The 27,887-nt window shown below is 37.4% G+C and overlaps 1 protein-coding gene across 5 annotated transcripts in view; it reads left to right on the top strand.

The window, feature by feature from the left end:
• ATP2B1 (ATPase plasma membrane Ca2+ transporting 1) overlaps nucleotides 1–27,887 on the top strand; it is a 59,009-nt gene that overhangs the window by 18,068 nt on the left and 13,054 nt on the right. For all 5 annotated transcript variants that reach the window (XM_084205584.1, XM_084205586.1, XM_084205585.1 and 2 more), the window contains exons 2-15: nucleotides 7,985–8,396; nucleotides 13,214–13,411; nucleotides 14,238–14,492; nucleotides 14,573–14,698; nucleotides 15,077–15,220; nucleotides 17,252–17,290; nucleotides 17,634–17,795; nucleotides 19,118–19,332; nucleotides 20,580–20,822; nucleotides 23,141–23,382; nucleotides 25,803–26,040; nucleotides 26,914–27,093; nucleotides 27,182–27,269; nucleotides 27,570–27,676. In XM_084205584.1, the coding sequence (XP_084061710.1) occupies nucleotides 8,192–8,396; nucleotides 13,214–13,411; nucleotides 14,238–14,492; nucleotides 14,573–14,698; nucleotides 15,077–15,220; nucleotides 17,252–17,290; nucleotides 17,634–17,795; nucleotides 19,118–19,332; nucleotides 20,580–20,822; nucleotides 23,141–23,382; nucleotides 25,803–26,040; nucleotides 26,914–27,093; nucleotides 27,182–27,269; nucleotides 27,570–27,676 (2,442 nt within the window). In that variant the 5' untranslated portion in view covers nucleotides 7,985–8,191. The remainder of the gene's footprint in view (nucleotides 1–7,984; nucleotides 8,397–13,213; nucleotides 13,412–14,237; nucleotides 14,493–14,572; nucleotides 14,699–15,076; nucleotides 15,221–17,251; nucleotides 17,291–17,633; nucleotides 17,796–19,117; nucleotides 19,333–20,579; nucleotides 20,823–23,140; nucleotides 23,383–25,802; nucleotides 26,041–26,913; nucleotides 27,094–27,181; nucleotides 27,270–27,569; nucleotides 27,677–27,887) is intronic.

Genomic DNA, 27,887 nt, shown 5'->3' with positions numbered 1-27,887 from the left:
AACCAAAAGGGCCCCCGAACCTCTTGACATAACCAGCAGGAGCAGCAAAGTTGTGAAATATTTCTCAAAGTGCTGCTCAAGTGTGGACTAGTTATGATATTTGAGTTTTTAAACCCTCTGTCTCCTTAGGCAGAGAAGTTGGCAAACATAATTGCAGTTTTTCAAAGGGATTTTCTCAGAATGATTCTTTTGGCCAGTTTATTTGGTGTATTTCTGGCAGGCAGGAATTAATGACATTCAGAGAAAGCTAGCATAGCTGGAAACAATAGGTTTCTGAAGAAGTAAGGCTCTTTAAATGTTTGAGGATAAGGGTATACTGTGGTCTGGTATTTCCAAAAGGCTTCTGAAAAATCTGAAGTTGAAGGTTCTCAAACTGGCTTTTTACAGGCCAAGAGGGAAGCTTCTTTAACTTTGACCGCAAGAGGACAAAACATATATCCAATTTAGCATCATAGTGTGGGCTCATTGAGATGGGCGACCAGACTTGAGGTTTTTGTTTTGTTTTTCTTACATTCCAGACAGTTGCTTGGTTGGAATGGTGATTTTGAGGATCATAAATTGATCCTTTACCACATTAATATCTCGATTTGTATATTACCTGTTTACAGTTCAATGAGCATATAGACTATTTTGTGGTACTGTTTGTATTTAGCAGTAAGCTAGTCCAAAGTAGCAAGAAAAGCCTTAAAACTTTGCCTAAGTTAATTTTATTTCTCTAATAGAAAGGAATTGGTTATATGTGGAGTGTCTTTATGGAAGTAATTCAGGTCAATCTCATAGGTATAACTATTTCCTAGTAGTTCTAAGACTAATTTTAAATATCTTTTGAAGTTTTCTGAATACAAGAAATATCAGGTAAGAATGGACTTTTGTCTTTTGCCTGAAGGCTCATAAATCTAAAGGGCTTTTTGTATCTCTTTGATGTCATGAGGCATGGTCACAGTCAAAAGCCTACTGCTCTGTGTAAGTGGATACTAGCATAAAAGAATACTTTCTGAAAGAAAAAATGGGGAGTGTTCAAATCAGGATGAAATGGTAAATATAAGTTCCGTGGGAAAAAAAGGTGAAAAAATTTCTCAAGACAAGTTATATACCTGTAGGAAAAACTGATGAAGTCAGCTGCTGGTTTGCTGAAATCATCAGAACTGACCAGCTGGATGTATTGCACTGAGCTCTAAATGCAACGAGTAGCTGAAATCCCAGAATCCAACTCCATCTCTGATGGATGAAATTTGGTACCATCCCACTTTACTTGAAACTTAGTTGCATATAGTGATGTCATGTACCTCATTTAACACACCTGTCGGGGTTTGTGACCAGGACACATTTTGCACTTTGGGAATACCAGTAAACTCTGTTGTAGTCTTACGATGCATCATTTTAGTGAGTTGGTTGCCATGCTACCACCCTATCTCTTTTTGGAAAAGTTCAGCTTTGTCTTGTCTTTTTTGTCAATATGGTTTTGACAAATGTTGATGGGAAAAGTGTGGTAAGTTGTTCATGAACCTAGTAATGTGAATATTTGTTAATGGATGACATTACTGCGTTAAAAAAAAACCAACAACACTTTAAGTTTATATATTTACCTATTAATATGACAGATCTGTTAAAAGAACTTAGTTTGCAGCATAATTATCCTAAACTGTGCAGGATTAAGAGACTTGAAATCGTCAGTCATCTTATTTAGAACTCAGTGGATCTGAAGGAAAGGAAAATATCTATGGGCTTTGGGCAAACTTTTTTTTCTTGCATTTTAAATACCAGCAAATTTGCCTTCAGCCATCAGCTGCCTTAGTCCAAATTTTGGCAGCTTCACTTACCTAGAGTTAGATGAGGAAGCTGATGTACACAGTAAATGCATTTTAGGTGTTTGAACACTCAAAATCATTCTGGATGGGACAGAGTCCCATCTAGAGGTTAAAACTTTTTTTCACTGGGACTATAGCCTTAAACTAGAGTAACCTTTCATTGCAAACGGTCCTCTTGAATGTAGCCTTTATTTTATAGTGTCATCACTGAGCAGAAAGTAGATGAGTTTAGGAAAAAGAAGTACAGGGAAGGAGGCTTCAGGGCCTGTGGGTGGAGAAGAGAGAAGCTGCCTGAATGTTGATCAGAGCTGTGGACTGCAGAGAAGTATTTTAAGTGGTTACAAACTTAATAGTTTTGCATGGTTTTGTGTTGAGTGTTTGTCGTCTTGTGGACAAGCCAGCAATGTGATAAGAAGTAGGTGACTGTGAAACCCTAGTACTTCAAACACACAGAACACTTGTTGCTTTCTTTAATGATGATCACATTTGTTTTGTCCTCTGGGATTTTCCAGAGTGTCTCAAAGTCTGATGTTCCTTGAAAGTGGTCATAAGTTTTTCTGAAACCCTTCTTGTTGCATCAGTCTGTCTATTTTTGGATCTGTAGTATCTATTTGGTTACCTCAGAAAGCTAATGATTAAACCCTTGATAAAATAGTTTCCTACTCAGACTATTCTATACAGCACTTTCTGATCTTGGTTCTTAATCCAGATGTCACTTCACCTGGAGCTGAGTTTAGTGAGTGGGGAGAGGCCTTGGCTTGGGCAAGGCAGGGCAATACAGCCTGTGCAGATGGATGATGGATAACAAAATGTCTGCTTGCTTGCTGGCTCCTGCCAGAGGCTGTGGACCAAGCTGCCTTGTAAGAGAAGCTTATGTCCTCTGTGCCACAATAACTAACCTGCAAGACTTGTACGATTTTTCCTTGCTACTACCAAAGCAAGAGGAAAATTATGCGGAGCCTGTGTGTGAACACTGCTGATTTGTACTACTGCCAAACCGACTTCAGACTACTGAAGTCCTAATTTGTTTGCTATGATTTCAATAAGAAATAAATTTGGGGTCTTAAAGGAAAGAAACCACCAATGGATGAAATGGTTTCTACAGGTGTCAATCACAATAGCCAGGAGAAATCCCTTAGATTAAGTGCCATAAATCACAGAATCACACTATAATTTGGATTGGAAAAGACCTTTAAATGTCATCTTGTCTAACCTCCCTGCAATGAGCAGGGACAATGCCAGTGTTTAGATCCAGCGCAGAATCTAGGCCAGTTTTTATTTCAGATAGGTAAGTACATCTGCTTCCCAGGAGATTAGGCTTCAGAATTAAATCAGATTTCTCTTTGAAAACTAAGCAAAAGTCATGACCTTTGATGAATTTACCGTTTATAGCACGTAAGCTGTAATAGCTGAAACTTGTCATTGCAACACTGTTGGGCATAGGCTGAAGATGGTATGCTGAAAACTTGGTTTGTGCCCTTTGCCTCTTGGTTCTTCAGTCTACTTGTGCATGTCTCTTCATAAGCCAGGCTGTCTGAGATGTTTGCTCTGAAACAATGGCATGGCATGAAGTTTTTTAACTCCTGTTTCAGTTAGGCACATTTTAACTTATAGAATAGTGACTTGTAAATGCATACTGTTCTGTGTTTATGTTTTGCCTCATTAAAATTCATTCACATTCCTTGTGAAACAGCTGGTGAGTTTCTGTAGCCTGTCAAGTACGGGGGAGGATCTGTCTCTTCCAGGAAGAAGTTTGACCCTTCAGAGCACAAAACCTCAGTGAATTTCAGTTTGATTTCCAGGTTACTTTCTCAGTTACAGTTACTTTTCATTGTAATAATATTCCATTGTAATAATATTGCAGACAACTTCCCTTCTTTCTTCCTCCCACCGCTGCAATGTTATGGCATGGCTTGAAGCTGTGGATCACACCCAAACTGAAGTATACAAAAGCATATTATATGTTTTCAATATGTTGGAAGCTGTAGGCAGGTTAAAGGGCATGACAGCTGAAACATATGGGGACGGTTCTTATCACAACAGCTTCTTGATATGCAGATCTGTCTGGTATTCATTGGACTAATTAGATTAAACAAAGGCTTTCCTGAGATAATCACTTTGCAAGCCCTTTCCTATATTACAGGGCCCAGTTTTAGTGTGTTGCTGAAGGTCAAATGCTACCAGCTAATGCTCAATATCAGAATGCACACTGTTTAGGCAGATGTACAAATTAAATTGAATGACACAAGATTTATAATTGCTGGAGCTTTGACTCTTGAGGTATGAGTGCACTTAAGTGTTTTAATATTGATTAAGCAAATTGTGTTTCCTTGTAGGTTAGTGAAGCAGGTATTAAATGTAAATGTAATCATAGGAGAAGCTTGGATAGGGGTCTAAGGTGTGCTAGGTCCTGTGCATCTGGGCAATAGTAATTGTGCCACCACACAAAAAACATGTTGCAGCATCTAATTTGGTCAGTGTAGAATGGTCTGGTAGCACTAAATAGATAAGTAATCTGTAGTCTCTTCATGCTTTGGTGAGCATCTCTTCATGTAGACTTCTGTTTAGAGCTTTTCCTTTCTTCACTCCAGTCCAGCTGCAGAAGCTTATGATGATGAACTTCTAACACTGGCAAAGTTGTCTAACCTTTGTTTAATGGGTTATGGGTTTGAATTAGTGTCTTTGTCTGGTAACAAAACACAGTCCCTTAGCAATAAAGAGTGATTTGATTTGGGTAAGGAAGTTATTCCTCATAAGCAGCTACAATGATATGATGTGTCAGTGAGGTTACTATAATGAAAGAGCAGCAAGGTCTTCTCAGAGGGATTTACATAAGTATCTGAATCCTGCTTATGAGAGTATGTGCTGCTACTGAAATATGCCTCTGCAGTGCAAGTTTTTTAGTCATTTTTGTATGACAGAGAGTACCTTTTAAAGTTATTCCTGGTCTCAGTGATATAAAGGGAGGAACCAAGTGTTGGTGAGAAAGTATTATCCAAAAGTTGATGTGTCTAATGGAAGGTAGACATCTTAATTTTGTATGCAGCTTGTTTAAGCTGGAAACGAACACAAAACTCAACTGAATTAAACTTTAAATAGGCTGGAACTTCAGATTGGTGTATAAATGAGTTTTAGCTTGATAACTGTTTTTTGAATTGAAAATTTGAGATATTAACAGATTGGAGTTTGAGTTGAGTTGCTTTAAACTACAGTACTCAGAGCTCATGCTATTCAGTTATTTCAAATGACTGATGCAATAATTGAGAACTGAAACACTGGTAAAAACAAATAAAATATTTCATTAGTTGAGCAGATAAATACTATTAGATGATCTTTGTAGCTTTAAAATGTGCTTCCTTTTATGCTACTGAATTACAGTCAAAATAGTTTTATTATGCACTGCCACTAATGTTACAAAAGTGGACTCTTGGAACTTGCTGTAACAGGAACTGATTGAATGTTGCAAGATTTTACATCAAAACTGCATTAAGGATATTTCCTAAAGAAAGTTTCTTGGCTGATTCCTACAGAAAAATCTGTGCTAGACTAAGTCCATCCTGTACCTGTATGACAAGAAGCTATTATGCTCTCTGTTGAAGTGTCTGGTAAAAATGGACTACTGAAGCAAATCTTGGTCTCATTTTCTGTAAAAATTGGTCATGTTTAATCAAATTTTTATAATCTGGAGCAGCACTGCGCTTGTTCAGTATTCAGAATTTGAAGTCTTGACACTGTTCAGTTTTCCCCAATTCTTTGCTAACACGAATGTACCCAGTAAATTGTATCACTACTAGAGCTGATCTGTAGAACTGCATTATTTTTGTAGTTAATGAATGCTTATTGAATTCGCCTGTGAACCCTAAGGGTCCATTGGTATGTTAGGATGGCATTTAGAGCATAGGAGGAACCCTTCTATATAAACTTCTTAATGACTAATCTGGATTATTACTTATTAGTAAAAATGGATATAGATGCATAGAGAGGTTCGAATTGGAGCACAAAGCACACTGTTTTATGATTAAGCAGAGTTACTGCTCTTCAGTTTAGTTGCATATGAAAGCAAATTTGGCCCACTCTATGCATATATATGAAGAGAGAAAGTCCTAAAACTTTGACAAGTAGAGCTGTAGCTTTTTCTATCCTTTTCTCTTGGATTTGGGTGTATTTGGGCATCAAGTGCAGGGCTCCTGCTAGAGGCTTGAACAGAGCTTTTCTTAATTAAAATTGAATCAAGTTTGATGTAATTGGTTGTGGGGCCTTCTGCTCGGTCTATTTTTGCTTAATTAGCAGCTGCAGCATCTTCTCCATAGCTATACAAACTCATTTGCCTGATCTGCTTCTTGTTATACTGTCATAGCTTATGATCAGATGCCAGCTGATAAATCCTCCTAGGCTACCAGCTGGACAACATCCAGCTTTTGGGCATTGGATAACAATTCGGCGTGTCTTTAAAGAAAACTCTTTCATACATGGTTTGCATGAAATTCTTCACTTGCAGGACACTCTAACAGAACTCATTAGAGTCTTAAGCAAAACTATATCCTGGCATGCAGGTTAACATCATCATCATGGACTCTTCAGCTGTTGCAACATTTTCTTGCAAGTAACAGAGAAAACAATGAGGATTTAAAATTAAGAATTTAGAATATAGAACATATAGAATGTTGGAAGTTTTATGCATGTGAATATTGATTGTTTTATGCTTTTTAACAGCCATGGACAGTGGTTTTCTCAGAAACTCCTGTGACAGGAAGAGAAGAGCAGTTGCAGTTGTAGAAGTTGTAGTTCTGCCAGAGATGGGCGTGTCACTTGTGGTCAGGTGACATCAGTTCAGGGGTTTACAGTGTCAGTGGCTGTTCTCAAGGCAAATGAAGTACTGTGGCATGGTGCTTTAAATGGTAGATTTAATATACCTGCAACTGATTATTTCCAGAGCAGAAATCTGAGTCTTTCCTGGAACCAAGACCTTAAATTTCTGGTAACTGGGGTGCTTATACCTTTACTTCAACATAGACTCAGCAGTTCAGCCAAACAGTCCCCTAACCTTGCAGGGAATTAGCTAGAAATCTTTTGTTTGCTGATGTTTTGCCTTCATATTTTTGCCTGTGCTAGGCATATGACACCTGAGAGTCTTGTTGACCTGGAAGTGTCCAAGCTGTTCATCTGAGCCTGGCAGTCATGTTTTGTGGGGGAATATGTTGTTACACATGCTCATTGCACTTCATTATGCCAATAAAGCTGATTTACGTGATCACAAGTCTGGTTTTGGCACACAGCAAATCTTCACCCAGGCATAAGGAGTTTGTGTGTGCACTACACTGTTGTGTAGCTACATATGTATGTGCAAGATATGTCAGCTGAGCAGGGATTAGGCACAGAATGCCTGTGCAAGTTCAGAGTCCTGTGGCTAGATGATAATTTTTCAGCTGCAATACATTGATCCTCAGATGGAAGAACTGCTCTCAGTCTGCTCATCCCTTCTGCAGAAAGGTGATGCTGTGCAATTTTTCCCTCTCCTCAAAGAATTACATGGAGATACTGTGCAAGGCTTGAGTTGTGATGAAGAGGGCTGGAGCAGGGCTAAAACTGTATGGACATGAAAAATTTATTAGGAGCTAGGTCTGCCTGAAGATATAATCCTACTTGGAATACAAAAGTACTTCATGTGTGGGCTAGCTTAGTGTTAAAGTTTGTTCTTGAGGTGTGCACGAATGAATTAATGGGAACACAAAAAATCTTGTTCTTCCCAAACTCTGAGGTGCAGGAGGCATTGGAAAATGTGAATTTTTAACTTGAGCATGTTCTTTCCCCATGTGACATCACTTGTGGATGCTACAAGTTCCATTTCCCAGGAAACAGATTTAATTTTAGGTATTTTTAAAGGTTGCTGCTTGATGGTGAACCATATGGACATTTGAAAGAAAATGCCAGTGTTAAAGGCAACAGTTGTTACAAAGTTAATGACTTAAGGAATCCAATAATGCAAGGTTGTTTTGGGGTGGGAAACATCCATTTTCTTCCTTGTCGCTCTTGCCTGCGGAATGCAAACTGAAAATACTATAGGAAATTAAAAAAGAAATTTGTTCTGTAACCTTAGTACAAAGAGTAGGGATTGTCTTACAATGGATTTCAGTATAGCTGTTATGTAACTGAATGTGTATTTATTCTCTCCCTAGACTGTACATGCCTTTTGGCTTTGGGGAACAGAACGCATCATGGGACAACCTCAAAGATATCTCTCCAGACGGGCTCTCTTGCTTGGGTGATGTGTCTGCTCTCCTGACTGTCTTCATACCCAAAGGATTTATTTTCCTTTTGGAAATATTTTGAGTTGAAATTTTGTTCCTTGCTGGAAACTGTCTACGCTAAAAACTGCATGCATCATGGGTGACATGGCAAACAACTCGGTTGCATATAGCAGCGTAAAAAATGCTGTAAAAGAAGCTAATCATGGAGATTTTGGAGTTACTCTTGCAGAGCTCCGTTCTCTTATGGAACTTCGAGCTGCAGATGCACTGCATAAAATACAGGAATGCTATGGTGATGTACATGGCATCTGTACAAAGTTGAAAACTTCACCAAATGAAGGTAAGTAAATTTTAACGCTTACTGAGGAAACTCCATTTAGGAAAAGTCTTAGTCAGCAAACTGCTCTTTTTTTTAATAGAACAAAGTTTGTTAAAAGCATTTTAGTTACCATAACAAAATATTGCTTCTTGTCCCTTTAAGACAGAAGTATTCCATGGTAATAAGTAAGCAAGAGGTTTTTTTCAGTTGGTCTAGCTGCATGTGAGATGTTTTATTAATGAAGTTGCACTTGGAACAAAGTTTATTGATGTAGGCATCCACATATGAAACAGCAATGCAGCACAGCAGTGTTCAGCTCACTGTGAAAGCACCAGTTTTCTGAATAGTTCATATGACCTATAGTTCACAATTCAGATCATGCTGTTGTAGAGCCCAGGGTTTTAATATTCTAATGCAGGGCTTATTAATGCTTCTGTGTGGCTACCTAGTTCTTGGATTTCCTAATGCAGCAATTTTTAAAACTGATTACATGTTTTCTGTTTGTGTTACCTTGGATTCTTAATAGCAGGAACTAGTTTTTAAATCTGCAGTATTTCTGTAGATTTCATTTGAGCTATGCAAAATAACTATCAATATAACTTGATGCATTGACATTTACTCTTAGTGGAAGGTTTGCGAAGTGATAACATAATCTTATTCCCTAGAAATAGGGATGGAGTCTTTACCATGTTCGACTTAGTGGCATTGTGTAAAATGTGGCTACACCATGCTTTTGCTGTCTGGAGTTATTGCTCCAAGATAGACTGTACAAATGTGAAGAAATAAGTAAATAGATGTATTAAGTCTCCTTCTTGAGAACCCTCCAGAAGTTCTCCTTAAGACCTGGCTTTTTGTTACTGCTTTCTTCCAATGTAAATGAAAACTATTAAGTATATTTGTGAAAGACGGAAATCCTACTGCATAAGGTACTGTAGTATCTCCATACTGTAGTACCTGCAGTAAACTGTACTTAAATAAAAAGATGTAAAAACATTAACTGAAACTTACTGTGAAGTCCTGCTGTTAAAAGCAATTGAGAATTACCAAAATCAAGATTTTGGCAAATTGTGGTGTCTCTGCATTTAGGGACTCACATAGATTTTAACCGATGTGGTGTCATGTTGGTAGCAGCAAAGTACCTGCTGTCTTAATCCTGTAGAGCCGTTGCTTTCTGTTCTTCAGAAATGCTCTGGAAAGATTTATCTTCTCGGACCAAGAGCAGCCTACTAAGTGCCGTAAGGTACCCCTGGGTACATCTGCATTTAGCATGTTTTGGCTTGATCTGCTTTTGAAGCCAGATTTCCAGACTCCTGAAATTATCAGTCGATGAATTGGGTTCCTCTTACCAAACTGAAACTGTTCAGCCAGCTGACGTGGCTGAACTACCAGGGGATGGGAGTAGACCAATTTCAGGATGAAGTTTGTAAAACACGAGGAGTACAAACTTCTGTTCCTTGGCAGTTGTAAAGTACAGTGCATGTGTGTGAAGCACTGTAGTGTATAAGCAGTGTAACACATCTCAGGAGGAGCAGGCTCCCGTTACCCTGTTGCATAGTATTGGAAGGCAGTTTCCTTTCTCTGTGAAAAGGGATATGGTTTTCTAGAACTGGCAGTTGAGCCGAGAGTTAAATTCTCTTGCAGAGTGATCTGCAAGGCTAAAGGTCCACTATTACTGCAAGCTAGGTGGACATACAATTTTACATAGCCACGATGCACTAAGCACCAAATACCTCGTACACTGCAGGATGCATTTTGTCTCTTAATGTAAAAACATGCAGGTTACTAAACATGTCACATGGCAGCAGATCTCAAGGGTTGGATGCCCTTTCCTGCAGATTGATTGTGCTGTACCGAGGGCTGTGTGATCAAGGCCTTTCACTTTCAAAAGGATTTGACATTTAGATGTACACTGAAATCAGTTATATACAGTCACTGACTTAATAAAAGGGCACCATCCTTTTTTTTTTGAAGTGTGAGAGCTCATAAACACACCAAAGGCTCAACAGTTGAACATGTTAACAGGCTCAGAAAAGGTTAATTGAGTTAGAAGAGCGTCCAACAGAGGTGTCATTTTGACTCTTAAACCACAACATGAAATTTTAGAGAATCAGCCTCCCTGTCAGGTAACCTGGTATAAACTTTCTGGAGGTAGTACTGGAGAGCTCTTGTAAAGGTAGAACTAGGTCTCTGCTTTTGTCAAATTCTAACTGCAAGTATAGAGAGGGAGACAATACTAACAGAAAAAAGTCTAGGGAAGATCTTGCAGAAAACCATTATGCATTACACTAATACTGCTCTCTAAAACCTTGTGTGTATACCTGCAAGGCCCCAGGACTCTTTTTCCTAATCAGATGCTTTCTCTATGACATGACACTCTTACTGCTATGTAATTGCCAGGGGCTTCACAGGAAAAGTACAGGTAGTTCTGACATGATACACACTGGATGAGTTCAACTTGTTCCATTTCTTGCTGTGAAGTTGTTGACAATGTAACACAACATCTATTTTCAGGCAAAATTTGGATCAAACTTATCTGATTTGAAATGAGAAATGGGAACAATCCTTTACCAGTATTACTTTAAAAAAAAGGGCACTGAGCAGACTTTACTGCTTGCATGTGTGCAAATGTGCAAAATGAATGTTTGACATATCTTTAGCAGCAAAAGTCTGTCTAATATTCTGGAGAGATATAGATATTTTTAATAAAATTTGAATATGAAACATTAACTAGTCCCTTGGCTAATATTTTTCAAAGGTAACCCCAAATAACATAAACTGCCCTAGTTAAGACACATAATTAAGAATATAATGGCAGTAGTTTTGATCTCAGGACTGTAGATTGGGAACTGTGAAATTGCCAGCTGTCTGGTGAATGTAGCAAGTTCAGTAATGGTGCATGGTCTATTATAGTGTATACTAAAAATACAAATGGTTTTTATCTTTGCTAGGCTTATTTACTAATCTTCACTAAGTGGTTCTGATAGTAGCTTGACTTTATATAGCCTCATTTAGAAACAATTTTCATTTTTCAAAGACCTTTGTTGCACACTTCTGATGTTCTGCACTGTGGTACCCTGGAAAGGAAGGAAGGGAGTGATGTTTCTAATATTAATAAATTGTAAATAAATTTCCAAACTCTGCCATGTTAAAGGAACAGAGGAGCAGTATCTTTTGCAAAATAGATATATGGCCCAGCCTTTTGGAATGACCACGCTGTCCTGAGTTTCTCTAGATCCTGTAATGTAGAGCTTGATTTTGAAAATAGTCTTGCAGTGCTCTTTGAGAGTGAAAGTAAGCACCTTAAAGCTTGAACTGCAAGAAGTGTAAGGTTATGGCTAATGAGTACAATTTCTCCTTTCTATTAAGCCTTCAAAGACATGAATTCAGGGTGAATTGAAGACTGTTAGAATAAATGTAATATGTCATATACACAGAGTATGTTTAATTAATTTCTCTTTTGAGGAGATCTGCATATAGTTTGCTTTTCAGATAAGTGATTCCATAGCAGTTGTTAGCATTTAAAACTGAGCTTTGCAGTTCAGTAACCTTTTCAAAGTGTCTTGAAATATGTGATGATTCTCGGTAATGTCAGTTGGAGGTGTTAAAACCCCCCCTTATTATTAAAAACAGCTGCAGTGGCTAATGTTCTTATTTATTACCTAGCATGTTTGCAATGCCTTTATCACTAAGCAGCTGGGTTAGCTACTAAAAAAATTGCTACTAAGAAAATAATTGTCTTTAGGATGGTGCTAATCATAACCTTGGGGTCAATATGATTGAAGTACCCAGACCTCAGACCTTTGCTCTGAATATGCTTTGAAGTTCGGCAATTTTGATTTGAAAAATGAACTTAATGCTGAATGGTGGGTTAGTCAGCTGGGAATTTTTAGAGGAGTAGCCAGGAGATGTGCTCATGGAAGACCTTGAGAGCGCGACCTTGCACTGAAAATACTTGGTATTCCTTTATTTTTAAGATCTTGGCAAGCTCTTGAAACATGCTGTAGCCTTTCATGTAGGCCCCTCACTCTCCTCTGCTGGTGTGCCTTAAGGATGGTACCAGAATTGAGACAGGAGGGCTCAAATATGCCATGAAAGAAAGAAGATGGGGCAAAACTGAGGTGACCAACCTGGCATAGTGCTAAACATGGGCTCTCTCTGTGTGAGGGGAGATAGAAAGTGAAGCTTCAGAAGAGCAAATAACTACCACCACTCCAGGTGGAAGCAGCATCATAAAAGGGGATGCATCTTTCCACCTGATGCCTGCAGAGAGCTTCAACCACTTTTAATAGTATTTTATATAATAATTATTATGGAAATATAATAATTATAATAGTTAAATTTTTAATTATAATAAACATCTCATTATAAATGTTACATTACTTTTAGGACCCTAGGATGTTGTGTCTGAATACAGAATCCCTACACTGGGAACCAGAGCTGCCTTCACGGGCTGTGGTCTTGCTAAAGCTTTATGGTGCTACTCAGTCTCAGTAGTAGTAACTCTACTAATGATCTTGTCTTGCAAACTTGTTTACTTTGAACAAAGGTATGTCTGTTATTATTACTCTGTTCCTATGTCATATTAAGTGACATATTAAGCAGGTAGACCGTCAACTTTATTTTGGCAAGGTGAGATTTGTAAAATATAGCTGGCTTTCTATAGTGACTCTGATTTAGGGTATTTACTTCCGTAATTATGTTTGAGACGTGGCTTTTTTTGGTTTTGTTACTGAAATATGGAGTGGGACTTGATTCCATGAGTGGGAAACTTCAGTCTCTTCTAATGTGAGGGTGAAATGTGTTGCAAGTGTCACTAACTTTGTCTTATTGTTAAATAGGTTTAAGTGGAAATCCAGCAGATATAGAAAGGAGAGAAGCAGTTTTTGGGAAGAACTTTATACCTCCTAAAAAGCCAAAAACATTTCTTCAGTTAGTATGGGAAGCACTACAGGACGTTACACTAATTATATTAGAAATTGCAGCCGTAGTATCCTTGGGCCTTTCTTTTTACCAGCCTCCAGGAGGAAATGAATCATGTAAGTAAACTTATTGAAAAGTAGGTATCTACTTTTATTATACTACTGACTTTCTTGGTCCAACATGCCTGTACTGTAAATCTGATGGGAGACAGTAAGTCAGTGGAAAAGCAGCTTATTGTTCCTTATTGAGAGCACATTACTAAAACTCTAGCTTGCCTTAAAAGGGCAGCATGAGATTTCCTCGGTCATGATCTGGTATTATTCTGACCAAAGGTAAATTGCAAGTAGCAGGAACAAGGGCTTGTTTGAAATCCAGTCTCTGTGCAAGTGGGGATTTTTTTTTAGCTTTGCCTCAAATATTTAAGCAATTTATAATTTGAAGTCATGGGCTTTCTCTGGGAGTCTGCAAGTCTGAAATTTTCCTTGATTTGTGATATGACACTGGTGACTTTATAATTTAAGAAATGAAGCTATATTTGTACTTCTAAACAGAGAAAATAAAGGGATTGTGACTTCATTTAGCTGAATTTTTCCATATCTAGTTTGTCAAGACAAATGTAAAGTTGGATATGTTGACAAAGCAGAATGGTTGTTTATCAGTCTGGCATTCTTATGCCATCATTTAACAAAAGAAGGACAGGAAACTTTCTCTATATCTACTTCTCTTGTGTTCAGATAAGCAGCGTGGTTTAACTTCCTCAAGTTGCTCTATCTTTCAGCTTCTTTATCTTCTTTGTGTGTTACCCTTATGGAAATAAAGGCGAAATTGCAAAGAAGGCTAGCGTGGAAAATGTTTAGCAGCTATAAGTTTTTTGTTTGCCAAAACTTTCATTGTTGAAATATCTTTGTGAACTTTCTTAAATCTAAAACCTGTTTTCTGCAGTATGTGGATCAGTAAATGTTGGTGAAGAAGAGGAGGAATCTGAAGCAGGTTGGATTGAAGGAGCAGCAATCCTCCTATCTGTAGTTTGTGTGGTATTAGTAACAGCTTTCAATGACTGGAGTAAAGAGAAACAATTTCGGGGATTGCAGAGCCGTATTGAACAAGAACAGAAATTCACAGTCATCAGAGGTGGCCAAGTCATCCAAATACCAGTAGCTGACATAATTGTTGGAGATATTGCACAAGTGAAATATGGTAAACATATTTTTAAAGTTGAACTTTCTTTTATTTTTAAAAAAGGAACTGCAGTCAACAAACCCAGTGATCTCTCGTAGGTGACCTTTTACCGGCTGATGGTGTACTCATTCAAGGAAATGACCTCAAAATTGATGAAAGCTCTCTGACTGGGGAATCTGATCATGTTAAGAAATCTCTGGACAGAGATCCTATGCTGCTGTCAGGTGGGTAGCATTTTGACAATTTTTGAATAAAGTAGTTTGTTTCTGTGGTAAGCTGGCTATTTAAAATTTTGTGGTTAAAACTAGCAAATTGATTTTTTTTGTCTAGGTGGACTCCTAGAACTATCACAAACCAGTCCAAAAAGTACAGAACTTTGTTGGAGTGATCAGACCTATAAAACTGAATGTTTTGTGCAGTTGCTTATGGGTTTACTTTCCCTATGGCTTTGGCAGCTAAAGCTCTAGGGGAGCACAATGGTACATATGCACAGCTCAGAGTTCTGTCAAAGTCAAATCTGAAAGCTTATTTCCTCAAAGTACTTCTGTGCCCTGCCATATAACTGCTCACATCTCAGTGCAAATCCTGATTCAATCTTTCAGGTACACACGTGATGGAAGGCTCTGGAAGAATGGTGGTTACTGCTGTAGGTGTGAACTCTCAGACTGGAATCATCTTTACCTTACTTGGTGCTGGAGGAGATGAAGAGGAGAAGGAGAAGGAAAAAGAAAAGAAGGAAAAGAAAAGTAGGCATATTAATCTTAAATACCTTGGAAGGGGAGTGGGGATGGTGGTGAACTTTTGAGTACTACTGGATAAAAACATGTTCCAGTCATCCAAAGCCGGACAGCTTTTTTAAAAACTCACACCTTCTGTAGTTTTAACAGAAAAAACAACTTAGGTCCAGTGACCTGAGAGTGCACCACTACTACTAACACTTGTCACATGGAGTTTAGTAAAACTTCAGATCCCATTGATCAGTCAGAGTTTGGAAAGTCTGCAATTGCTAACCAGCCGTGCATACCGTGTATGAATAGTCAAACTCTCATCTTGTGTAGCTTCAAGGTGTATTGATGCCTAATAGCAAATACTTGTTTATGGAAAACAAGTTATTATGAAGTTCCACCTAATAAGTATCTAGTCATATTTATAAGTGATCTTTTTATCAGAGAGATACAAGACAATAATGGAAAATTCACACAGAAGTGTGTTTAAGATTTTCAGAGACTTTCAAACTCAATGGGCAATTGCTAAAATGTGTGCTCTGTGCAGGAATTGAGATTGAAGGGTTTTTTTTTCTTGTCCTAATCTGCAAATACTTTACAATTCTGACCCTTCTTGAAACTTGAAAAAATCTAGCGGGTTTCTTTACAAGTTAGAAAAATTGTTACAAAAATAATTGAAAGTTCTAAGTTAGTTTCAAGCTTAGCAGGACAGCAAAAAGTAAAAGCTGAGCTGCAACTCTTGCAGTTATTAGTGTAAAACAGTTGCATCCTGTGCTCTTCCCCTTACAGAGGAAGGAGAAAGAAACAAATAACAGTACCAGCTGCTACAGAAGATATGAGTGGATTATAGCTTTTATTAATATTCTGCCAGTGTTCATTATTCTCAAAGCAGAAGTCTCTTTGACAGGCAGTGTTTTGGTGTATCCAGGACCCAAACACCAGTGGGTTTTTTTTGTCTCCCAAGACAGATAGGTTCCTCTTTTCCTTAAGTTAGGTGCCTAATAAGATTCTCCTTGATAAAACTCAGGTTAAACTAAATTACCTTCTCTGTGAATGTTAAGGAGATTAAAGGGACTATATTTAGCTGGCTGTGTATGGCAGGGTTCAGAGTGAAAGCAAATGTATGTACAAGGAGTTGCAAGTAATTCTAATGTAGAACTTTGTTCTTGAAAGAGGAAGAGGGGAACTAGGGGAGAACAAAGACAAAATCAGGAAACAGTGATGAGTTCTTAAGAAGTCTGAGGTGGCATCTTCCAGAGAAATTGAAGATGCTTTTTTTTTGGTTTGTTTGTTTTTTTGGTTTGTGGTTTTTTTTTGGTTCAGCTGTTGTTGTGACAAAGCTGAGAGCAATCTCTTACACACAGAAATCAGACTGTGTCTACAGTAATGGTTTAGTGGAGTTATTAAATGTCATGCCAGACAAGCTTGTTGATAATTTGATTTTCTTCTATTTGAGTACTCTTGTAAATTTCGGTCTACATAACCTAAGGCCAAAGACTTGGTGAATTACCAGTAATCCTGAAAATGTTCGGGTTAGGTTCTAAGTTACTCAATTTTGTGCTTTCATTTCAGTTTATCACAAACAGTAATTATAACCCTTGCTTTGTCTACTTAGAAATAAAGTTTGTCACTTTCTAAGCCCCCCAAAACAACACATGATATGTTAGTCTTCCAACCTTTAATATTTCACTTGTTAAATTCTTTCATTATTTCACTGTGCTTCACTGAATTGTTACAAATATCTTTCCTAGAAAAACATGTCAGGATGTCTTTTGTGAAGCTTTCCTCACAAGCTCTAAGTGTCAGTATCAGTAATTTGTGCAAACTTAACCATGGTAGATTAACACTGCAGCAGTCTTGTCTTGTAGGAGAAAAGTAAATTCCAAAAAGTGCCATGAGCTGTTTCTGTGAACTGACTCACATGTTTTACTTTTTTTTTTTAATGCAGTTTCCTGTTTTAGCAGAGTAATGTAGTTGTTATATAAAAACATAAATAAAATAATGAATCCTGCACAGCCAGCTTAAAATACAACTTGTTTCCCTCTCTGACAGGTAAAAAGCAAGATGGAGCTGTTGAAAACCGTAACAAAGGTAAATGCAGGTTCTCTGATTCTTTCTTGCAAGTCTGTTTTCTAAGAGTGTGGGTGAATACAGACTTCCCAATAAAAATGCATATTGAATGCTTATATCCAAAGTGCTTATGGTAAAGATGGCATAAGTGAATCTGCCCAAAACAAATGGTTCACTGAACCTGGTAGTCTATCAGCTATACACAATACACTTATTTAAACATTCATGTGTAGTATGGCCTCTCTGGATACAAGATAATTCCCAGTGCTAATATATTTAGTGGAGCTGGGTATTAAGCTTTTTATGTGTCCTTGATTTGGGACACTCACCAATGACTAAACTTTTTTTTGATCTTAACTTCTAGCTAAAGCTCAGGATGGTGCAGCCATGGAAATGCAACCACTGAAGAGTGAGGATGGTGGAGATGGAGATGAGAAAGACAAGAAGAAAGCAAACTTGCCAAAGAAGGAAAAGTCAGTTCTCCAAGGCAAACTCACAAAGCTTGCAGTTCAGATTGGCAAAGCAGGTACAATGTCTCAGTACTCTATGTTGATGTCACATTAAAAAAAGCTGGAACATGCATAGTTTGTGAGGAGATAAAATAATCAAACCACTCAAGGCTGGCTACTTAAGTGCAAAATTCTAAAGCATGTGAGTATGCTGCTGTGCCTGAGTATGTTGATGGCCTCTCAGGCTCTGTCATGTGGATGGCTTTTATTTTTCCTTAGTTTAAATAGAGGCAGGCTTTCAAGTGCCAGCTTCCAGGAGGGAAAATTCCAGCTTCATAACATTGGACAACTGTTATGAAAGATCTTTTTAGGTGAGGTATAGCATTTTGCAATGTGCCAAGAGAACTGTAAGTTGAGTGAAGCCTGGAAAATGTGGTACAGTTAACAAGATTATATCTAGTACTTCCGGAGGCTTAGAATTTTCCACTTAACATATGCCTTTCTGATATATAACATTTTTATTGACTTCCTACTTTTCTATCAGCTAATATTCAGCTGCCTTGTCAAAATCTTTGGTTGATGCTGCTTGAAAGTAGGCTAAAACAACAGTGAAGTTCAGTATAAAATTTGGGCTTTATTATCTAGTGTATAGTGGTTTAATTCAAATATTTCAGGATTTATTTTGGTCCATGTAGAATTGTTGAAAGGTTCAGGCTGGAAGGAATTTCAAGACTTCTAGCCCAGCCCATGGCTCAAGAAGGGCTGACTTAAGCATCTGTGCCACTAGACACTTACAGCTTGAAATGGAGCAATGAAACTTTTAGCTGTAGCACTCTGCAGCTGTGTATGGTGGTATTAATTTCTAAGTGAGATTAACAAATTCCATTTTATGTGTACTGTAAACTACTATCCTTGTCAAAGATTTTTTTTTTCATGTCTTCCAAGAAGTGTTGTTTTCCTTTACATACCTTTTGACCCATTGTAGTTTCCCACACAGCCTTAATAGTCATCTACTTCATGCATGGATTTGCCTGTCCTCCTGCTTTGAGACTGCACTGAAGCACCCTACTGAATCAGTCAGCATAAAATTGGTGAAGGCCTCCTGAATTTTTTCACTTCTTGTTCTGCTTAGTCAATTGACTTTACATATTGTTCTGTCCTTTTACTAATTAGCTCTGTGCTTTTCAATTAAAGTGGAGGAAAAAAGATTTCAAGGCACTTCTAGGTGAAATGCATGAGGAAATACTTGCCCTGGAAGTTGGAACATCTCTGAGAACTGCCTCCATGTTTTGACTTGCCTGTTTGAAACCTTAGTGCTGATCTAGCTTGTATATCTACAGCTCGTATTGCCAAATATTTGAGATAATTTCTTAAAACTGTTTATTCTCTTTTTAACAAGGTTTGTTGATGTCTGCAATCACAGTCATTATCCTTGTGTTATATTTTGTAATTGATACCTTCTGGGTTCAGAAGAGACCTTGGCTTGCTGAATGTACCCCAATTTATATTCAGTATTTTGTGAAGTTCTTCATTATTGGAGTTACAGTCTTGGTGGTGGCAGTACCAGAAGGTCTCCCACTTGCAGTCACTATATCTCTGGCTTACTCTGTTAAGGTAAGTAGGTATAGGGCAAATAGATTTTTTTTTTTTTTTTTAAGGTAGGTGGGCATATTCATCAGCTGTTAAAAAACTGAGTTATGCTGCATCACAGATATATGTGTATATATATATATATATATATATATATATATATATATATATATATATATATATATATGTTAGACTGGGAAGAAACGAAGCTTTTCTTGTTTTCTGAACTGCATGAGAATTCTGCAGTACTTTTCTTCATCTTTGAATGAATACACACTGACAAGACCAGTGAATATTGCCAGCCTGTTGTCACCAGCTAAAGATGAATGGGTTCAGTATGCAGCATTGTTTCATTTGCTTACAATAAACAGATGTCTTGGAGTTTGTAAATAACAAACTTTTCCGTTAATCTGAACTTCTACCTACCTGATGTGTTAAACAATTGCTATGAAAGCTTCTAGATTGATTCTTTTTTTGAAGACTGAATAGTGTAAAGCATTTTGTTTTCTCCTTACTATGCAGCACAGTTTTTTTAAACTTCAGCTCTTTGTGTTCTTAATTTTCTTACTGCATCAGCATGCTGAGACCAATTATTTATCTAAAATCTAATTTTAATGACAATGGGTGCTTAGGCTGTGTTCTAAATTCATAACTTACAGCACTTACTAGGAGTGGCCTTATTGCATAATTTGAAATTTATCTTCCTCTTAGAGGTGAAAGTACTATACAGGCCTATTAAGGAAAGAATTTAAAGTGATATTTAATCTATGGAACTCGTGTAACCCTCACTATTTTAGTTGAAACGTTAGGTTCCCACTTTGTATTTGATTATAAGTCTGAATTTAGGATCTTTGAAATCAGTATTATCTGATCTTCAGATAGATCAAATAAGCTGCATTAGACTTTTCTTGTAAGCAGAAACACGTTTTAATCATTGTATCAGGTAAACCTCAAACTTTACCTCTTCTCAATTTCTAGATATTGTTATAAACTCTTTGGTTCTAACAGTCTGAATAGTATCAATAGTCAGTGTGACATGCAGGTACAGGAGGTTAAGATTGTATTTATGTACCTTGTTCAAAATGAAGTTTGCTGTGGCATAATGGACCTACAGAAAGTGGCAGCTGCAAGTTCTTCCTCTGAAATATACCAGATGACTTAATGACTTGAGTGTTTTCTGAAAGTGCTGTGTAAGGCTGGATCCCATAAATGAGAATTTCTGAAGTGAATTAATGGTCATGGATTGCTGTTAACTGCTTTTATTTCCTTAGAAAATGATGAAAGACAATAACTTGGTGAGACATCTGGATGCATGTGAAACTATGGGCAATGCCACAGCTATCTGCTCAGATAAAACGGGAACATTGACTATGAACAGAATGACAGTGGTCCAAGCCTACATCAATGAAAAACATTATAAAAAAATTCCAGAACCAGAAGCTATTCCAGAGAAAACGATGGCTTATCTTGTGACAGGAATTTCTGTTAATTGTGCTTATACATCAAAAATACTGGTAAGTGGGTTTCTTAATTCCAGTCAAGATAACTGAGTAACTTCCTCAAAAGATGCAAATTGTCTGATGGCCTCAGGCAGTTTCAGTGTACATGTGTGGCACAAGGCAGGGTAAGGTATTTTGTACCTGCTGTAAATTGCTCAACCATTCATTTGAAACTCAATGGAAAAAATAGCTTATTTCAGTTAGAACGGATAATTCAAAGATAAAATCTCTAGCTAATTTCCTTTCAAGTTCACAGTTGTTTGTTTTTATAAGTGGGGCTGTTTATCCCACTTGAAGAGTGTCTTGCCTGGATTTGAGCACTACTTGAAAATAAATATTAAACAATTAATATTGAAGAGTAGTACGTTAAATAAAATATAATTTAAAAAATGTGACTACATGTAAGGATTTTGATGGATTTTTATTCCAGATACTGCTGTATAAGTTTGTAAGCTTTAGAATTGTAACCTATTTGCCAAAATCCTGCTTGAAACTTGCAAAATGTTTTCAAATGAAAGACTAATGGACTGTTAAACTTTTTAAATAGAGGATTATTTAATGTTTTGTGTGCATTTTTTCCCAAAACTCTAAACATAGCTTTCTTGCTGTAGTTATTCCAACATGTTGTATAACTTACGTTCTTCAGGCAGTAAAATAATAAGTAGGATTTAGTAAATGAATTAGCATTTCAAGATTTTGCAGAAGCCTCCACTATGGATGCTTTGTACACAAACAGCAGTGAAAACTCAGTTCAAAAGCTACTTATCAGCCAATAAAAATGGTATGTCTGCAAGAATTTCCACAATAGCAGTACTTGAGGCAGCACATTAAGTTTGACTGATTTCTCTGAAACAAGATGGAAATTCTATAACGAGTTACCAAGAACAAGGTAGCTGTATGTAAGCTGACCAAGTCCCTTATTATTACCATTTTAACTGAACTATGTCCACTGCAGTAGAGTTAGGCTGCTTTACAGAATCAGAGAGGGCTGAAAGGGAGCTCTTGAGAGAACCTCTGATCCACTCCTCCTGAGCAAAGTGAAGTCAGCTAGAGCACATTGCTGAGGGCACTCCCTCAGGGTTTAAGAATATCAAGGATGAAGAATTTGCAACCTTTTAGGCGGCCTGATTAAGTATTTTATCACCCCTAGAGTAAAAGGTGTTTCCTTATCTTAAAATGGAGTTTCAAAATCTTCAGTTTGTATCCATTGCCTGTTGTCCTTTCACTGGGCACACTAGGGAGGTCTGGCTAGACAGTCCTTACCATTGTTCCCAACACATGCCTCATTCAGGCATTCAATACACACCAAAAAGTTTTTCTCCCAGAGTGTTTTCTTCTCCTGACTGAACACTCAGCTCATCCTCATGTCAGGTGCTTGAGTCTCTGTATTATCTTTGTGTGCCATGGATGCACTTACTCCTGGATGTTGATATCTCTCATACTGGGGCACCCAGAACTGGATGTCTTAAACTGTATGTTAAAGGGAATGTTTTCAAAGTGTGAGTATTCAGTACAGCCAAATTCAAAATCTTGCAGTTCTGAACAATGAAAATGGACCACTGACTTACAATTAATGTAGTTCAGATCTAGCCACCTGAGACATGTCAGATGAATTAAGTGCTTCTCCATATTTTGCTTCAAAAAATACTGGCGTGTTATGTGTATCCAAACTCCAATATTTTGAGAGAAATACTTCTTTACTTATAGGACTAGTATGTGCATAACCCACATTGTTGAGATAAGAAACTTTTTCCTGGTATTAAAGGATTGGAAACTTGTTTCTGAACTCTTTCCAGTTAAATAGGCCGTGGCCTGGAAAACAGAACTTGTAGTGAGACTTAAGAAGCTTAAAGACTTAGTTTGTTCAGAAGAAGGCTAACAGGTGATGTGGTCATAGTCTAAGTCATTGAAGAAATATTACAGGAGAGGATACTTTAATTTAGGAGAAATAATGCCATTTAACTTGCTGAATTCAGTGTATGTGAACTTATCTGTGCTTTTAAAATACAAAACAATTGTTTCAGGGTGTACGCTCAATTGATCAGATAAATATTTAAAGTAATGGAAAATGTCTTTTAGAAAGGTCATGTTGGGAGTGATACAAACTTAATGGGTGATTTCTGAAGGATTGAAAGATCCTAAATAGGTACAGAAGTTTCTTTTAAAAAGCAGCAATATGACTTTAGATTATGACTCATAGGAATTTATTAAGTAATTACTGAAAAAGAAAACCTCCCCATCTCAGAACTAAGCTTGTCCTTCCTTGTGTTCTAAGTGCTGTGCTTCAGTGGTTTATAAGTTAACCTAATCAGTGATGGTTCTTGTTCTTGCAGCCTCCTGAAAAGGAAGGTGGCCTACCGCGTCATGTTGGAAATAAAACTGAATGTGCCTTGCTGGGATTGCTCTTGGATTTAAAACGTGATTATCAGGATGTGAGAAATGAGATACCAGAAGAGGATTTGTACAAAGTGTACACCTTCAACTCTGTTAGAAAATCGATGAGTACTGTGTTGAAAAACTCTGATGGCAGTTTCCGGATATTCAGTAAAGGTGCCTCTGAGATAGTTCTTAAAAAGTAAGAACCACTATTACTGTGATTCAGCACTTAACTTTTGCTAAATGTTCTGATAGGTGGAGACTGACATGCTAGTCCGAGGAATACTTGTCTCTAATCACCATGACCCTGGTGACTGCAGCTTCACAGCTTGTCTCCTTCAGTTGTTTGACTTTCTACAGTAAGATGGGTCATTGGCACTTTAGTTACTGTATGTCAAGCACCCCAGCCCTACCCCTCAAAACAAAAGAAGAAAGAGATGGTCTCATGCTTTAGTTAAACTATTTTACTTTTTGGTGTAGTTGATCAAAATGCTCACCTTATAGTCAAGTCCCATCAGTTGATATGCCTAAATTCCACGAAGGGCTTGTACCTTTGAAAAGGGATCACTTTTAGCATGTTACTGCTTAGACTGTGCAACTTTCTGTTGAGGTCGATCATTTTAACAGGAGGTTGAACTTGAATGTACCAGCAACTTGAGGGGTTTTAATGTGACAAAGCAATTGCTTCCTTATCCATCTGCCCACCTAGAAAGGATTTGTTAGGATGAGATTAGACTTAGTGAGCGATTAGGTAGCACTGGGACAAACCTTTATAGGTGTGAAGTCAGCTGTGCTAACTGCTAAATAGGTGAGGAGAGACGTCACACATGTGCATCATGTTCTCTAGGAACAGCAGTTGGTAGCCAGGCCTGTTTTGGTTCTGATGTCAAACTGTTTCTAGTCTGAGTAGTGCATAGATTATATTAATTATATTTACTTTTTTGTTTGTTAATAGCTCCCCAAATCATTGCCTAGGAAGGTTCTAATATACTAAAGAAAAAATATGAGCTCTTCCTTCTCCTCAGCTTTTTGCTGAGAACAAAATGTCAATCTTTAAAGTACTCTTGTTCTTGATATGAAACTTAAAATCATTTTTTTTTGTGTAGCTACATTTTAAGCCAAACGTTATCAATTAATAGATGTGCCTATATTCACATTATTTCCACCTTCTGAAGTATTTTGTAACTTATAATATTGGACAACTGAACTGTAGAAGTTGCTAGAACTCAGTCATCCCAGACTCATGTGGTCCACTTGACTTAGTAACTGAAATAACAAAATAGATAAGAAGAGCATTTGGCAAAGAACAAGAAAACCTAGACTGATTTGGATATTATAGGAATAGTGTCCAAATAGCAAACTACTTCAGAGTATGCACTGAATTGGACAAAGATTTAGCCATCATAATCTGCTTCCTATGCAGTACCTGTAATCTTGTTGGTCAGTTGTGCTGCTCCTTCTCTATTATAACATATATATAACTACACTTGAATACTGAATCTTAAACATGAACATTTATAAGGCACAAACGAGTCACTAGTAAGTGCAGAAGAAATGCAGAAACTTTTGCAGGTAGAGCACTTTCTTTTTCCTTTCCATATCACTAGTTCAAATATTTGAAGTGAGTTGTAGTGCGGTTTTGTATAGAATTAATTTATGTGTACTTAGTAATTTCGGAATGTTTGAATTTGCCACCAGCCTTATGATTGCAGCTAACACTAGATATCCTTAATGATTGCTGACATTTCAACCGATAAGTAATATTAGAAAATTCACATAGACTTTGAATTTCAGTTATGGTATGAATTTTGAAGTTCTAAGGGACTGCTTCATTTTAATTTTCTGTATGAGGTGGAAACTTTTAGGGAATTCCCTAAATACTTGGACTATACACTTAACTGTAACACTTGTCATCTTTGCAGATCTGCAAGGTCTGAACTTGATATTTAATGAAAGTATTGAATTCTATTTGTTTCCAGTGCTGTAGTAGTACTCATTTGTAAAACTAATGGATAATAGTGTTACTTTATGGCAAAACTTTGTAAAGAACGCATGACAGGATGGCATTTCTTGTTCAAAATCTCTGGTAGTGTTATATTCATGGCATCAATATTCATAAAGTATACATGATCTCCGTGATAGCAGTGGCATCTTTGGCATGAAGAAACATAATTAGGAGAGCATGTATTGAAATGCTAGAGTGCATAGTGGTGAATCTAGTCTCCTATACAAACATTTTAATCAGTTTCAATATTTGTTTTTAATTTAATATTTCACATTGCCTCACATACCAAATGCTCTCTGAATTCTCTGCACTTAGATTGGGGAAGAAGGGGAAGGGAACTGATGTCTGTATGTGAAATTCATCGGGCATTACTTTCATCCCAGGATGATTGGCTCAGTTTAACTTTCTACAGAAAGTATGTTTTGCAAGTGAATAAATATAGTGCATTTGGAGAAGATTACCTTAGGGACACCACTGCTGGCTTTCTGTGCCTGTGTGTTTGAGTCTAGCAAAAACTTATAGCTTATAGAAACTTACTGGAGTTGACTGATAAGCCAAAGAGTGGGTGTAACTTCTTGTTAAAATTTGATAACTCTTTGAACCTTTCTTTCCAGGTGCTTCAAAATACTGAGTGCTAATGGAGAACCAAAGGTATTTAGACCTAGGGACCGCGATGATATTGTGAAAACTGTAATTGAGCCAATGGCTTCTGAAGGTCTCAGAACCATCTGCCTGGCATTCAGAGACTTCCCAGCAGGGGAGCCTGAGCCAGAGTGGGACAATGAAAATGATATCGTTACTGGTCTGACATGCATTGCTGTCGTTGGGATTGAAGATCCTGTGAGACCTGAGGTAGGGTCACCAGCTAAGCTGCAGTGATTCTGTTACTTGGGATTTCATGTTTTTCATCATGCAGAGTACAAGGAACTGAACTGCTATTGTATGCCTTAAGCATAGTTAATAAATGAAAATCTAATTTCTTGAAGGGAAAGTTAATGGAGCTATAAAAGCAGATTAAAACTACTTAATGTCACTTATGCTGTGTTACTGAAGCTCTGTATAAACTAATAACTTAAGGTACTTACTGTGCAGGATCTCAGTAAATGAAACAACTTGTTATTTTTTTACCAGTTGGAGTATTAGGACTTTTGGTTTGGATAAGATTAGCCATTGTGCTTGTTACCAGCTTCTCATGGGGAGTGATGGGGAGAGGCGAGCTTGTCACCTAGGAACTGAGGGCAAGGAGTATGGCTTGTGGTTGAGGTGTAAGGTTTTTCAATGTGCTTTTATGGCACATGCATGTGGAAATTAGAGCTGATCTGCACTATTGCCACTTCACAGTAAAAATTACTGATGAAGTAGTGGAGTATGAGCTGTAGGTCATTTCACATAACCATAAAAAAATGCCATTACTCAGTACAGCCTAATATGTCATGAGGATTTTGTGGTATTTTGAATACTGTGGTATTTGAAAAATTGCAGGAGGGAGGGGAGCAGATATAGCAGTGGCACAAAACCTCTTGCCAGAATTGCAACTTGTATGGCTTTTAGGAAAAGAATTGTGGTATGCTACTTAATATTTTTTTTATGTTCTGTAACTAAGGTCTTCATTTTAAAATAATAGTTATCCTGTACTGACCATAAACATTCCTTTTACTCAGACATCTAGATTTATTTAACTAATGTACAGTCTCTGAGCCTGTGGGGTTTTTTTCTTGCTTACAGGTACCTGATGCAATAAAAAAGTGTCAACGTGCAGGCATAACTGTACGTATGGTCACTGGTGATAACATTAACACTGCTCGTGCTATTGCACTGAAATGTGGGATTCTGAATCCTGGTGAGGACTTCCTGTGTTTAGAGGGCAAAGACTTTAACAGGAGAATACGCAATGAAAAAGGAGAGGTAGGCATAATTACTCTCTCATCAAGTAGATCAGCAGATATTCTAAGTCTCCTACATGTGTAAAATATAACCAATGCTCTTTCTGCAGATTGAGCAAGAGCGAATAGATAAAATTTGGCCAAAGCTTCGTGTTCTTGCAAGATCTTCTCCCACTGACAAACACACTCTAGTAAAAGGTAGGTAAAAATACCCTAGCTTCTAAGTAAAGCTAGATTTTTTTCCCCCCGTGCTTCTAGGAAAAAAACAAATAGGACTGAACAATGGGAAATGTCTGTGAAGTTGTTTCCAACTGATTTTTTTCTTTTCTACTTGAGAGATGGAGAAAATGAGAACTTTTTTGGTGACTGTTGCTTTTGTTTGTTCTTTTCTTTGTTGTTTTATGACCGATAAAGACAAAAACTGGGTTTCTCTTTCAGGCTAAGTTTTTCTGTGTTGTTAATTTAGAACTGTAACACTTGTATGTCATTTTATTTTAGGTATAATTGACAGCACTGTCTTTGACCAGAGGCAAGTTGTAGCAGTAACTGGTGATGGTACCAATGATGGTCCAGCTTTGAAGAAGGCAGATGTTGGATTTGCTATGGTAAGAATTTTTTTTTTAATATCCTCAGTATTTTATCAATGACTTATCAAATCACTTCAGATTAGAGAACCTTGTTTCTTGAGCAGGGAGACCATAATGAAAGAGACTGCCAGTTGATGTTCAAAATGGCTTTGGAGGCCATATCTTGTACATCTGAAGCACACTTGAAGCAATGGCATTTTATGATAGTGTAGGATCTGCGCTTGTCTGG

This window comes from Fringilla coelebs (genome assembly GCF_963513975.1).
Source record: "Fringilla coelebs genome assembly, chromosome: 5".
Classification (NCBI taxonomy): Eukaryota; Metazoa; Chordata; class Aves; order Passeriformes; family Fringillidae; genus Fringilla; species Fringilla coelebs.
The sequence above is the reverse complement of the archived record's forward strand: the minus strand, read 5'-3'. Positions and strand labels throughout refer to the sequence as shown.